This window comes from Diuraphis noxia, unplaced genomic scaffold, assembly GCF_037042655.1.
Source record: "Diuraphis noxia isolate RWA-SAM2 unplaced genomic scaffold, SU_Dnox_SAM2 contig0003, whole genome shotgun sequence".
NCBI classification, from domain to species: Eukaryota; Metazoa; Arthropoda; class Insecta; order Hemiptera; family Aphididae; genus Diuraphis; species Diuraphis noxia.
The window spans coordinates 59,880,307-59,893,633 of record NW_028301713.1 but is presented as its reverse complement, the minus strand read 5'-3'; the positions used below and the strand labels follow the sequence as shown (position 1 = coordinate 59,893,633).

The 13,327-nt window shown below is 28.9% G+C and overlaps 3 protein-coding genes across 4 annotated transcripts; 2 read left to right on the top strand and 1 right to left on the bottom strand.

The window, feature by feature from the left end:
• The first annotated feature begins 2,361 nt into the window (after positions 1-2,361).
• LOC107171544 (aminoacylase-1-like) lies at positions 2,362-8,440 on the top strand. Of its 2 annotated transcripts, XM_089221895.1 has the most exons (9): positions 2,362-2,998; positions 3,476-3,574; positions 4,973-5,096; positions 5,169-5,338; positions 5,742-5,913; positions 5,978-6,124; positions 6,192-6,606; positions 6,983-7,043; positions 7,416-8,440. In XM_089221895.1, the coding sequence occupies exons 2-9, from the start codon at positions 3,572-3,574 to the stop codon at positions 7,557-7,559; spliced, it is 1,236 nt and encodes a 411-aa protein (XP_089078021.1). In that variant the 5' UTR covers positions 2,362-2,998; positions 3,476-3,571; the 3' UTR covers positions 7,560-8,440. The 2 variants fall into 2 exon arrangements, with proteins under 2 accessions (XP_089078021.1, XP_089078022.1); XM_089221896.1 differs by lacking the exon at positions 6,983-7,043.
• A 713-nt stretch (positions 8,441-9,153) lies between these two features.
• On the bottom strand, positions 9,154-10,911 carry Nup35 (nucleoporin 35). Its single transcript, XM_015520873.2, has 5 exons — positions 10,342-10,911; positions 10,172-10,273; positions 9,810-10,101; positions 9,554-9,733; positions 9,154-9,472 (listed from the first exon to the last, which is right to left on the bottom strand). The coding sequence occupies exons 1-5, from the start codon at positions 10,551-10,553 to the stop codon at positions 9,404-9,406; spliced, it is 855 nt and encodes a 284-aa protein (XP_015376359.1). The 5' UTR covers positions 10,554-10,911; the 3' UTR covers positions 9,154-9,403.
• Positions 10,912-11,180: 269 nt separating this feature from the next.
• On the top strand, positions 11,181-13,327 carry stck (LIM zinc finger domain containing stck). Its single transcript, XM_015520872.2, has 7 exons — positions 11,181-11,335; positions 11,464-11,523; positions 11,587-11,697; positions 11,799-12,104; positions 12,168-12,309; positions 12,379-12,637; positions 12,703-13,327. Exons 2-7 carry the CDS (start codon positions 11,516-11,518, stop codon positions 12,903-12,905), a joined length of 1,029 nt encoding a protein of 342 aa, XP_015376358.1. The 5' UTR covers positions 11,181-11,335; positions 11,464-11,515; the 3' UTR covers positions 12,906-13,327.

Genomic DNA, 13,327 nt, shown 5'->3' with positions numbered 1-13,327 from the left:
AGTACCTACTAGAATGATTTTCCTAACCAGAAAAGATATAGAAGTTGAAACTCGATGCATTTTTTCTACTCTGAATCCAGGGCCTGATTGGTTAGGCGAGCTACCGAGAAAATCTCGGTGGGCCGCTCTAAAAAAATGTCGATCGTAAGTGTTTGGGCAATTATTTCATAACATAAATTTGAATACATTTATTTAACTCTGTGCACTACGTCAAATCTAAATCAATTCATACATTTTTATTTGAAAAAGGCCCCTTTTAGGGCCGGTTAAAAAACTAAAACTCGGTGGGCCGATACCTTGTCTATCCGGCACTGTATGAATCGTTTATGCAATATGCATATAGGTAGGTACACGATACACAAAAAAAAGTCACATTAGTGTAAAATCAATATAAATCGCTTATATGAATCTAAATAACATGTTTTTTTCAGAAAGGATTTTGATATGGACTTTTATGAATCAAACTGTTTTTAAAGATAGTATACATCCTAATTAATCGAATGTCGAATTTAAATACCCAAATTAATTAGGACAACACTAGTAAAAACATTGAAAGTATTTATACATTTTAATAAAATAAAATACATTAACTGTCAGGTCATCTATTTATGGACTGCAGTGCAATAGTTGCGTATAAAATAGTGTCCATGGCCCACCCGACTGTCATGCATCGTTCACCAATCAAGGCACTTGGCATTCCACCACAGAATATATTCTATACCGTCTCGCGAAAACGCATCAATGAAAAGTTTTCATTGAATATCAAACAGCAGTCTTGTAAAAAACATCATTACTTTTTAATCGAAATATCATTGTTAATAACTCATAATGTGCCCGATTTTTAATCGAAAAATTTGTTTTCACTAAAATTAAATATTTTTTGATTTAAAAAAATATACAAAAAGTTATTCAGAATACGTATTCGAATATGTTTTTCAAAAGTATTTAAAATAGTAATAGAATTTAAAATAAATATTTCACTATTATTTTGAATAAAATACATAAACTAATTTATAAACATTATAAATATATATTTTATTCGAATATTTTACAAGACAGCAAAACAGAAAGCTTTATTTTCAAAGGACTTATTGTAGGTAGGCATTACATAATATAGATAATAATATTATTAGCTACATTATGTCATTATGGTTCAATTGAAGATTATACATAACATAGCTGCACTCGTTTCCGAGAGTGATGACCGTTGTACTGTTATTATTAATATTATTATTATCATATAGAATGCTCTGTGTTATATACAGTGTAATTCAATTTTTTAAATTAACAACAAATTATAATATAGTCTAATATTACTAATTAGTCGCGTCTATATTGACCATCACGACCATAAAACTATATTATAGAAATTCACCTAAAAAATCAGTTTACCTAATACCTACTGTTCTACCATAATGGTAAATATTGCTAATGTTTTTTCATAAGAAATTATTTATTAGTTTAATTTAAATAATATAAAATTGTTATAATTATCAGGCACGTAAACAGGGGGTTGTTTTGGGTGTTCAAACTTCAAACACCCCCGAAATATTTGGTTTTTGTATGGTTATTTACTTATTCTATTTAAATGTTAATCGTCATATTAATATAGTATTATACTTTTATAGACAGGTATAATATTACATTGTGTTTGAGAAAAACTGGCTAAAGCAAAAGAAAAATGTTCTACTTTTCAGTTTCAATAACTGATTTTCAAAAGGATCCCCCAACATTTTTTTTCTGCGTAGTCACTATTTATAATAATAATGACAACTGTTAATACACATTAGTCTCATAGATAATCACGATTTAAGATATATCTTAAATCGTGTAGATAATATTAAATATTATCTATGATTAGTCTGTAACATTTTAATGATAAACAACAATAATAATCAAATGCGTGTCACGCATGAACTAAGATATATCTAAGGTATATCTTAGTTCATGGTGTCACGTTCATACTTCGTGGGTAAAATTAATCTAAGGATAGCGATTAGACCTAACCTACCGAAACCGAATAGAAAACGCCGACGGCGGCGTCAAAATGGTGATAAGAGAATCGTGGTCGTAAAAAACATAGATAATATATATTATCTATGGTAAAAAAATGACAGATTATAAATTTTAATAATGGTAGGTAATGCGATAACAGAAAAGAGTAAAGACTGAAAAGCGATTAATAATTGCGCGGGCCAGCGGGCCGCTTAATAGTTAATGTCATAACATACTTATCTATGGTTAATGTCGAGTGACGCAGGCGCTCGAGGGCCGAGGCCCGACCGGCGTAGTACGGAGGCTGGAAAGCGGATGGATACGCTCTGTCGTCGGACAAAGTATGTCAATGTGAAAAATTAAATTATGTATTTTATTACGGTTGCCGGTTGAGACTCGGTTGTAGGCCCAACCTATAAGTTACAGCTGAGTAAAACGAGTAGTGAAAACAGAAAGTACTAAATTAGTGGCCACTGAACAGACAACCAGACGTTTGTACTTTTTTTTCGTCAGTTCGTCGTTAACTGATTCCTGTATTGCGGGCTGTAGAGGAATATTTTGATATTTGTAAAATACTTGTTATTATTATACAATATCATGTGTATAATATTATGTGTACGGGAGAAAACGAGATTGGTGTTCCATTTACGACGACGGCAGCTATCGTGCGTGCGTGATAACGACAACGAAACCGAACTAATGAATATCAGAATATTTAATTGTATTCAATCATGTAGGATTTTAAGTGTGCCATAACTATTAAATTATATTACTACAAATTAACTTTACGCTATACACACATGCACACTCACATACATTCTTACACATATCATACATTAAGTGTTATGTGCGAATTGGCATTTGGCAATTAATGTCGAACCCATCAATACGTCATACACATATATTATTGTTATAACAATTTTTCCAACGTATTCTGACGTAATGGTGTTTATATAACTTATTTTACACTTTACACAGTACACAGTACACACAATAATAACAGGTAAGTCTTGCACTGTAACATTTTATGTATGTTAAGTTATGTCTGATTTAAAATAAGATTTATAATAATAATAATAATATATATATATATATATATATATTAGGTAGTTAGTTTTTAAATGTTTATACATATTATTACACATTAAATTTATGAAATTATTAAAATTTCTGAATTCATAATTTTTGGCGATAAGATATTAGCTGTGAAACTTGTTAGGTGTTTACCCAATTAGTAATTACTACTATCCTTTGGTAAACTTTCTTTATTTTAAAATTAATTATTAAAGTATCATTTTATCAACGGACTGCAAGGGAAACTTTGCTGTTGTGATCTAATGACCTGATTTCAATTATAGTGATGTTGGGTATATTTTTATTTATTTTTATTACAGTTTCAAATCATCATTGCAAGTTTAAACATTTTATTAAATTTTAGGTTTAATTAATATAATCTTTGTCATTAACATTTGTTATACAGGCAAGCACAAAGGGCTGACTTGTGTTATGTTCAATATAATGGAATACAATCGTTCTACTTACTAATGTATAATTTAAAAAATAATAATATAATATCATGGTGAGAATAATTTTTGAACGCCACAATATCAATAGTATATTTTTTTTAAACAAAAAACGGCTTTTAGTTTGCTTTAACAATTTTTACACTTAATTATAAATTTATAATTCACTAAACATATTATATAAATATTTACAACCGATTTTTAAGAAGTTTAAGTGTATTTTGAATAGTTTCCATTTAATCGTATCATCCAAATTTTATTATTTCACTTAATTATAATAGATTTATAGATTAAACTCCAAATGCCAAGATTAATTTATAACCAAAGCCAGCACAGGACTATATTTTTATTTATTTATTATAAGTTTGCTTATTTCTATCGGAAAATATATATGTAACTATAATTTCATTGTAGGGTAAATAAATTATTATTAAAAAAAGTTAAAACTAATGCAGATATAAATTATAAGTAATATTTTTTTTGTTCAGGCTGTAATAATGCTTTATTCATTAAATTATCATAATAAGTAATAGATAAAAATTTTAAATTAGTACCATTTAATTAATCTTAATTTTAAACATTGTATCTGACCTGTTGTACTTTTACCTTGGATGAAATAAAATAAATATAATACTTAATTATATATGTTTGAAATTTGTTTTGTTAAATTAATAATACATTTATTTTTGTATTTTTGCTGGCAACATATTTTCTTAAATATTTATTATTAGTAATGGCTATGCATGGGAATTTGGCTAGGTTTAAATTTTGTCTTAAGGTTACATTTAATAATTTGTATACAGCATAAAATTGTGGTTATTTTAGTAACTATTTAAATTTTTAAATAAATAAAACTTATTATTAGCTTAATATTAATGTTTGATAAATAAATTATCAAGAAATCAATAGGTAGGCTAAAAAAAATTTTTTTATTACTAAATAATTTTAGGCTATAGTTATTTAATGTATATAGTACAAAAGTGCTAAGACCTAAAAATATATTAAAGCTTTTTAATAAATAATATCAGTTATTTTGTTTGTTGGTAGTAAGTATTATAAAGTTTATTAACTACTCATTTAAGGTACACTAGTATTGTTTAGTGTGGAAAGTAGATAAACAGATTAAAAAGAGAATATAAATAAATTGTGTTTTGTCCTTGTTTTGTGGGCAAGTTATGATACAGTGATACACTGTACATAGTTATTTTGTAACCTATACATGTTTAACACCGATTAAATAACAGTATTAAATGAATTATAAGTTATTTATCTTTATAAAATAAATTATACTTTCTAATCTTTGAGAGTTTTTAATGCATGTTAATCCGAACCTAATTATTTGTTATGCAGTTTATTAACAATGGGCAGTGTTACTAGGAACCTATTAAACAGAATTAAAATAATGGTTATTTTATTTAAGTAATATTTATTTAGGTTATTTCATGATTATATAGGCTGGATTTTTAAAAATAAAAAGAAGAAAAATGTCTTTCAGCAAAGGTTGTGGTGAGAACGAAGCTGTAACTAATTTCCGAGAATATTTACGTATTCCAACCGTTCACCCTGATGTTGATTATAGTATGTACATTTTATTTTATTGATGGTTATAAGTATTATGTAAAAACAAAATAAAATATTTTTTTCCTGCAGGTAAATGTGTTGAATTTCTATTGCGTCAAGCACAAAGCTTAAATCTGCCATCAAATATTTATTACATGGCCCCTGGCAAACCAATAATGGTTATAACATGGCTTGGACAGAAACCAGAACTTCCTTCTATACTACTTAACTCTCATATGGATGTTGTTCCAGTTTATTCTGTAAATATTACTTTATTATAAATTCTTTAAGCTTTCATTAAAAAACTATCTTTTATTTTAAGTTGAATTATTAATAAGTGATTGTATTTTAGGAAAAAAATGTGTTAAAATGTATTGTGTATATTTATGATAATAATAATTTAGTTAAAAACAATTTTTTTATAGATCTAAAAATGCTCTATATGCTTTTTATTTATAAATTATAAATAATTTATACTTTGTTCAGCAAGAGAACACATCGATTCTGCGGATTCTCCCCGCATTGTTTTCTCTCGCTGAATAGAGTATAGTGAAATTGTATAATTTTAGTTTCTTAAGATTTTGATTTAGTTTTAACTTACAATATTTAATACAAACCATAATCTTTTACAAATTTATATAATTTCCTTGTTTTTGTATTTAGGAATTTTGGACTCACGATCCATTTTCTGCACATAAAGATAAAAATGGAAACATTTATGCTAGAGGAGCGCAAGATATGAAATGTGTTGGAATACAATACATTGAAACGATACGGAAATATTTAAAAGATAAATTAGTTTTTGATAGGACTATACATATGTCATTTGTGCCTGGTTTGTGTGTTTTTAATTTTGTACTTAAATTATGATAGTGGTTTTTATTGATATTTTGTTGTAGATGAAGAAACTGGTGGAGAGTTGGGAATGAAATTGTTTGTCAGATCACCTGAGTTTACATCATTAAATGTGGGTTTTGCGTTAGATGAAGGATTGGCTAGTGACGATGATAGTTTTAGTATTTATTATGGAGAACGAACTCTATGGCGTTAGTAATCTAATTTCAACAGTTTAAAGTTAATCTTATTAACATTTTTATTTTTGTTTATTGATAGATCTCCAAATAAAATGTACTGGTACACCAGGACATGGGTCCTTATTACATGAAAATACAGCTGGGGAAAAATTGCATTATATCATTAACAAGTTTATGAATTGGAGGGAACATGAAAAATTAAGAATGAAGAGTTGTAAATTAGGTTCTGGAGATGTTACATCAATAAATTTAACAATGGTAAATGGAGGATGTCAAATTAATGTGGTGCCACCAGAGTTGACAGTTAGTTTTGATGTACGATTAAGTATTGCTGTAGATGTCATGGCAATAGAAAAAACTGTTAGAAAATGGTGTGAAGAGGCTGGTGAAGGTGTAACTTTGGAGTTTATCAATAAAAGCCCATTCATTCAACCTACACTAATTGAATCAAATAACCCTTGGTGGGTTACATTTAAAAATGAATGTGATAAAATGTAAGCATTAAAATTAAATTATTGATATTTTCTATAAACAAAAAACATGTTATAAATTTTAATTGTAGTGAAATATTATTACTTATTTTTATATATTTCAATGGGTAATAATAATAATAATAATTAATTAATAATAATAATAATAATTAATTAATAGAATATAACTTATTTTACCTAGATAATAATACAATTTAGAAACATTTTAAACAGGTCATTTAAATGTATTACAATATCGGTGATTTATTGCATGATGTCTTATGTTTACTTATTAAAAAAATCTTTCTGGTTTAAATATTTTAAAGTGGCAATAACATAAATTGTTGAATTGTATCAAACAATTGTTTTGATCAGTAACTAATTTTTAATTTAATTTTAGGAATTTGAAAACAAAAACTTATATATTTCCTGGTGCAACAGATAGTAGATATATTAGAGAGGTATTTATTGTATAAATTATATTATGATATGTATTATATTATATTACTGACACTTTTAAGAGATACATTCTTTGCGCATATTTGCATGTGTTGTCTCTGTCTTATTAACGCCTACATTCCAAAATATACATTCAGTAGTTGCAATTTTGTACTATATGAGCATTCATAAATATTTAATATACCCATTACTTGCTTAAAAACTAAAATATTAAGTAAAAATCTAACAAGATAATGTAGTTTATGTTCTTAATTTTAAGTTTTGTAATAGGTAAATTTACTTTAAAATTAAAACTAACGCAAAATTATTTTTTAATATCTATGTATAGATTTCTTCAGATTTATCAAAATTAATGAATTATTTTTTAATTGCAGATTGGTATTCCAGCTTTAGGATTTTCACCAATAAATAATACTCCTATTCTTTTGCATGATCATGACGAATTTTTAAATGAGAAAACATTCCTGGACGGCATAGATATTTATTACAATATTATCAAAAGCCTTGCATCTGTTTGAATAACAATATTTTATTTATCTTAATATGTTAATTAATTGTTAAAGATGTAAAATTAAATTTTTTTTTATTAATTATAAGAATATTATAGTTAAGATTTTCCTTTTTCAGAAAAAAAAACTATTTAAATTTAGTTTCATTTATTTGGATGAAATGAAAGTTTTGTTAAAAATTGTGATATATTTAAATAATACACATTACACAATAGACTTTTGGTAATCTGGACCAGGCAGACATGGTGGGGTTCAACCCCCCCCCCCCAAATTTTTAAAGTAGTTATATATATATTAAAAATATGTTATCGCAATCTTGTCGGAAGACGGACTTAAAATATTTTAAACGCCCTCCAAAAATTGATCTTGGATATGTGCTTGATTTGGACACGCAAAAATTCAGCTATATTTTGTTTTTATTTCAATTATTTGATAATTAATCGTAAAAGTGTGATTCCTATGCACTCGCCTAGGCAAATGGCGAATTTGAATTTTGGCTGTGTGATCTAATATTAATACCAATGTTTGCGTCAGAAAACGTGCGACTAACACTAAGGGACTAGAATTAGGCACGTACACATAGTTGTTCAAAGCATGGCTGTATTTGAGGGATGGTTCAGTGGGGTAATAGCACCCCTAAAATATGTTAGGTGGCGTCAATATTTTTATGGAGATTAAAAAAGTTTTCTGAAAAATTGAAGGTTATATTTTATATTAATAACACAAATATATTATATATTATTACTATTAATAAAAATAAAACTGAAATAAAGATTATATATAATATATTTAATAGTATGTTATATATTTCATGTATTTATATATGAGTATATTACCTATATTCTGTTATCTGTTACCTATTATAATATATTAATATTATTTACCAGTCACTGCATTTGCATGTTTTTTTTAAATTTTATTTATCTAAATACTAAATTTGATACCACAAATCCCTATAATTAGTATTACTTACTAAGTAGTTATACAATTAATAATAAGCAAAGTTGGTGGGGGGGGGGGGCTAAAATCTTAAATACGTCCCTGGTATCAAGTCCTCTGTTTGGAATGGTTGTACTTTTATACTCAAAAGTGTGTTTTAAAATATTACCATTCTAGTTTAACCATGTCCTTTACAAAAAACATAAATTAATCTTGAAAGTGAATCTACCTCTTTTGCAAGTAGAAGAACTGGATGAAGGAATAGCAACACCGCATGAAGTTTTTGATGTATATTATTGTGAAAGAACTTTTTGGAGTAATTTTTATCAACTTACAATAAAATTATAATCTACCCTAAAATAAAAATTACTTCATTTTTTTTTTAGATTTAATTATAACTTGTACTGACCAGACTGGATATGGTTCAATATTACATGAAAATACAGCTGGAGAAAAATTACAATATATTATTAATAAATTTATGAATTGGAGAGAATACGAAAAAACTAAATTAAAAAACAGTGATTTAAAACTTGGAGATGTGACAATGATTAACGGGGGGCATCAGCTAAATGTTGTACGAACTGAATTATCAGTTACATTTGATATACGGTTGGTTAGGTTATACCGGGCTTTGGGATTTTTTCCAATGAACCAAACAAAAACCGGGATAAAAACTTTATTGCATGATCATAATGAATTTCTTAATGAGAAAACATTTATTAGAGGTTTGGATATTTATTATAACATAGTTAAAGGACTTGCATCGGTTTGAAATTCCAATAATCCATTATAATTTTATTTACTAGCAGTTAAGTTATTGATTTGAACAAAAATGTATTAAAATAATAAAATATAAACAATGGTTTAAAACCCACTAGTGAGTTTGTCATACACATATTTACATTTTTTATCTACCATCCAAACAAATATTCCAAAGTTTTTGTAACAATACCATTTGAAGTTGTAGCTGAAGGACAGTTCTATTAAAAATCAAAAGAATTTATTTAAAAAAAATAATTATGCTAAAATTAGTTTGTTCATAAATTAATAAGGGAACTTACATTTTGTCCTTGAATAGGCATAGGTTTTTTAGCCATAGGTCTAATATTTCTTTTAGAAATTGAATCATTTGGACTGGAAAATTGTTGACCTAAAATTGGTGAACGCATAGATTTCGATAAAATTTCAGTACTTGCACCAGTATGTGAATCAATAGGACTAATATTTTCATTTAAAATTGTCTGAAAAGTAACATTTATTGTATTTATATAAAATATGTAAAGACCGTATCAAGTAATATCTTTTACCGAGTCTTACTTTATCATTGCATGGAATAACTCCAATCATAGCTCCATTGTTGGTTACATGACCATTAAATAAAAGAGCTCGATGATAATCTGTAGAATCACTAAAACATATGTGTGCCCAATTTGGCCCAGCTTGTCTCACATCACAACAAGACACCATGTGTATAAATTTAGATAATATTTCATCTTTGTTTGAAATTGAATAGCCAAAAACTGTAATCCAATATCCTTGAACTGCTTTTGGTTGTTCAAACAGATTTTTTTTATCAGAATAAAATTGTTTGTTTTCTTTATTGTTACACCTGCATTCAATAAAAAGTTTGATTAAATATGGTCATCATTGAAATTAAATTTATGATATATTATATTAACTGTTCTTCTCTGTAGTCGGAAGTATTAATTGAATCAAATAAATCAATTGTTGGAGCTTTTGTTGGTTCCTCATTGACTCTATTTAAGATAGGAGTGGAAGATCTGAAAAAGCAAACAAAACTCTGTAATGAAGTATTTTTTTTAGACTAATTGTTGTAAAAGATGCATACGGTTTATCGCTAAGTTCATGATGAAAATTCCGTATCAAAAACGTAGTGTGTACATCTGAGGTGTGGCTACGATTTGCACGTAAAGGAGACATGGTGCTAATCGAAACATTACCAATCGGCGATTGACCACGTTCGCCCATCAAGTATCCAGGAAGATAGGTAGGTTTTTGCGGACTATCGTGCTGCGGTGATCCTAAAGCCATTGGTTCCATTGTTCGTATACGATCAAACAAATCAACAAACAATATTGTAACTTGTAAGGTTTTGCACAGCGATTACCAAAATACCAACGATGTCCGAACGAATAGATCTATTAACCAATTGATTTTTAAGTTTTCAACGGTCTCGAATCTCGATAGTTGATAATATCTGCAGTTAACACAAGTTTCAATTTTATGAGAACAATCAACAACGAAATTCAAAACCATAGATAAGTAAATAAAACTAAAATAAAATATTATCGTTATGGATCACTGATAAAAAAAATCCGACAACTGACAAGGCCACTGCAGCAGGCTGCTGTAAAGAGTAACGAGTAACGACATTACTTTTAGGTACAGGTTATAACTCCTCAAGACCCTAACCTAAGAGTTTACTTCCCCTAGACAATATTTACAAATCGTCAAATCCTTAAGCCGCGGGACCTCCGTGGTAGGGATGAGACAGAAGCGCCAACTTGATGAATGAAAAAAAAACGCACTCTGTTTACAGTTTACTTCCCTGAAGTCCTTGACACGACGTTATCCATAAATAGCAATGTGCAGTCGTGTAATCGTGATTCTACGGCATTAGTGTGCGTGTACGAAACTACGAACTATGTGTGTGAGCAAGTGTGGAGTGGTAGTGGTACGAGTTTACGACGCCCGCGAGTCGTGACTCCTTCCTGTGGTAGCAATACTTATAGCCGTTGTAGGTAGTCGGTTTCCGGAACGTTCTAATTTCGTTGCGTGGGAGTACCTGCATATTTTAACGCCTACAGCTTACTGAATATGAAGTGAGTAGAACAGAAAATAACAAGATTGGTCGCACACCCATTTAATATTATTATAATCCTAGTCCTCGTCTGCGAGTTTCATTCATTCATTTGCGTACATACCTACATTTTTTCGTTTTCCTCCACAGGCCACTACAAACAATTGCTACAGCAGACAAATAACGACTACATAAGATCTCGATGCCTGGGTAAGTGTCACAACCCGGGACGAAACCAACCCGTCTTAACACATAACTGATACTCCGTTTCAGAGTAACCATGTCGTTCAGTAACATGTCGTGCTCCCGCTGCGGAGACGGCTTTGACCCGCACGATAAAATTGTCAATTCACAGGGTGAATTGTGGCATCCTCAGTGTTTCGTGTGAGTAGTGATTTTGGATTCTTTATATTTTCTGTGTTAACGGCAGGGGGATGATCTAGTGTGGAAAATCAATTTTATGTTATTTTGTTTTCTGTTCACAGGTGCTCTCAGTGTTTCCGGCCATTCCCTGATGGTTTGTTCTACGAGTTTGAAGGTCGTAAATACTGTGAACATGACTTTCAAGTACTGTTCGCACCCTGCTGTGGTAAATGTGGTGAATTTGTTATTGGACGTGTCATTAAGGCGATGTCTGCTTCTTGGCATCCGTCTTGCTTTTGTTGCGCAGTGTGCAACAAGGAACTAGCTGATCGTGGTTTTGTTCGCAATCGCAATAGAGCTCTGTGTCATGAATGTAATGCTGCTGATAAAGCTGTTTTGTCGGGTAGACACATATGTTTCAAGTGCCAGTATGTGAAGATTTGATAAAATGTTAACTATTTCTGTAAATGCCCAACATTTTATTGTTATAGTGGTGTAATTGATGAGAAACCATTACGGTTCAGAGGCGAGGTCTATCATGGGTATCACTTCAATTGCACAGCTTGTGGAATCGAACTGAATTCAGATGCTCGTGAATTGAAACATAGATCTGGTTATACAGCTAACGAAATGGTAGAAACAAACATGTTGTATAAAATATGTTGAAAATAAAATTATTTTATTTTATTTATTTATTTTTAGAATGAGTTGTACTGTTTGCGCTGCCATGACAAGATGGGGATTCCAATTTGCGGTGCATGTCGGCGACCCATTGAAGAACGTGTAGTTACAGCACTTGGAAAACATTGGCATGTAGAACATTTTGTATGTGCTAAGTGCGAAAAACCGTTTTTGGGACATAGGCATTATGAAAGAAAAGGTCTTGCTTATTGTGAAACTCATTATCATCAACTATTTGGTAACTTATGCTTTGTATGCAATCAAGTAATTGCTGGTGATGGTAAGTATTACAATATATTAATTTGGTAAGTTTGAATTTGTTATCAATAATGATCTAATTTTCAGTGTTTACTGCTTTGAACAAAGCTTGGTGTGTCCATCACTTTGCATGTTCCTTTTGTGATCAAAAAATGACACAAAAGACAAAGTTCTACGAATGTGACTTAAAACCAGCATGTAAGAAGTGTTATGAAAAGTTTCCATCAGAATTTAGACGCAGATTACGCAAAGCATATGACAATACACCAAAAAAATCGACATCTGCTTGAAATTATAAACAACTAATAAGTTATCACAATATTTTTAATGATAACATAAGAAATTAAAATATTAACCAATGACAATCACAAATTCTAATTAATTAGCAACTTTGCTATACAATTTATAATGATTTATTGTTATAGTTATGTTTGGCATTAAATTGTGCTACCCGCATAAGCTTGGTGTTTTCTAAACAATTTGCAAACTTGTTAGGGCACATTAACTTGAAATTAGATAATTATTTTTATACACATATATTATTTTTATTAAATATTTGATATTTATTTATAAAGAAAAAGAATTATTAATAAATTCATATTTTAAATATTAGACATTTTCTGTTTCATCATAATTTACATAATTCTATTTTGATGTAATAATTAATTTATTAATTTTATAGTAATATATATTTTTTTTGTTTATAGACTAA

What these genes read in the sequence shown, in the direction of transcription:
- LOC107171544 (XM_089221895.1), top strand. An exon ending in ACATATGTCATTTGTGCCTG is followed by an intron (nt 5,914 to 5,977) that starts GTTTGTGTGTTT and finishes ATTTTGTTGTAG; the next exon opens with ATGAAGAAACTGGTGGAGAG. An exon ending in ATAGTAGATATATTAGAGAG is followed by an intron (nt 7,044 to 7,415) that starts GTATTTATTGTA and finishes TTTTAATTGCAG; the next exon opens with ATTGGTATTCCAGCTTTAGG.
- stck (XM_015520872.2), top strand. An exon ending in TGGCATCCTCAGTGTTTCGT is followed by an intron (nt 11,698 to 11,798) that starts GTGAGTAGTGAT and finishes TTCTGTTCACAG; the next exon opens with GTGCTCTCAGTGTTTCCGGC. An exon ending in TCAAGTAATTGCTGGTGATG is followed by an intron (nt 12,638 to 12,702) that starts GTAAGTATTACA and finishes TCTAATTTTCAG; the next exon opens with TGTTTACTGCTTTGAACAAA.
- Nup35 (XM_015520873.2), bottom strand. Translation starts at nt 10,553, where the DNA reads ATGGAACCAATGGCTTTAGGATCACCGCAGCACGATAGTCCGCAAAAA. An exon ending in TCCGACTACAGAGAAGAACA is followed by an intron (nt 10,102 to 10,171) that starts GTTAATATAATA and finishes TATTGAATGCAG; the next exon opens with GTGTAACAATAAAGAAAACA. An exon ending in TGCCTATTCAAGGACAAAAT is followed by an intron (nt 9,473 to 9,553) that starts GTAAGTTCCCTT and finishes GATTTTTAATAG; the next exon opens with AACTGTCCTTCAGCTACAAC.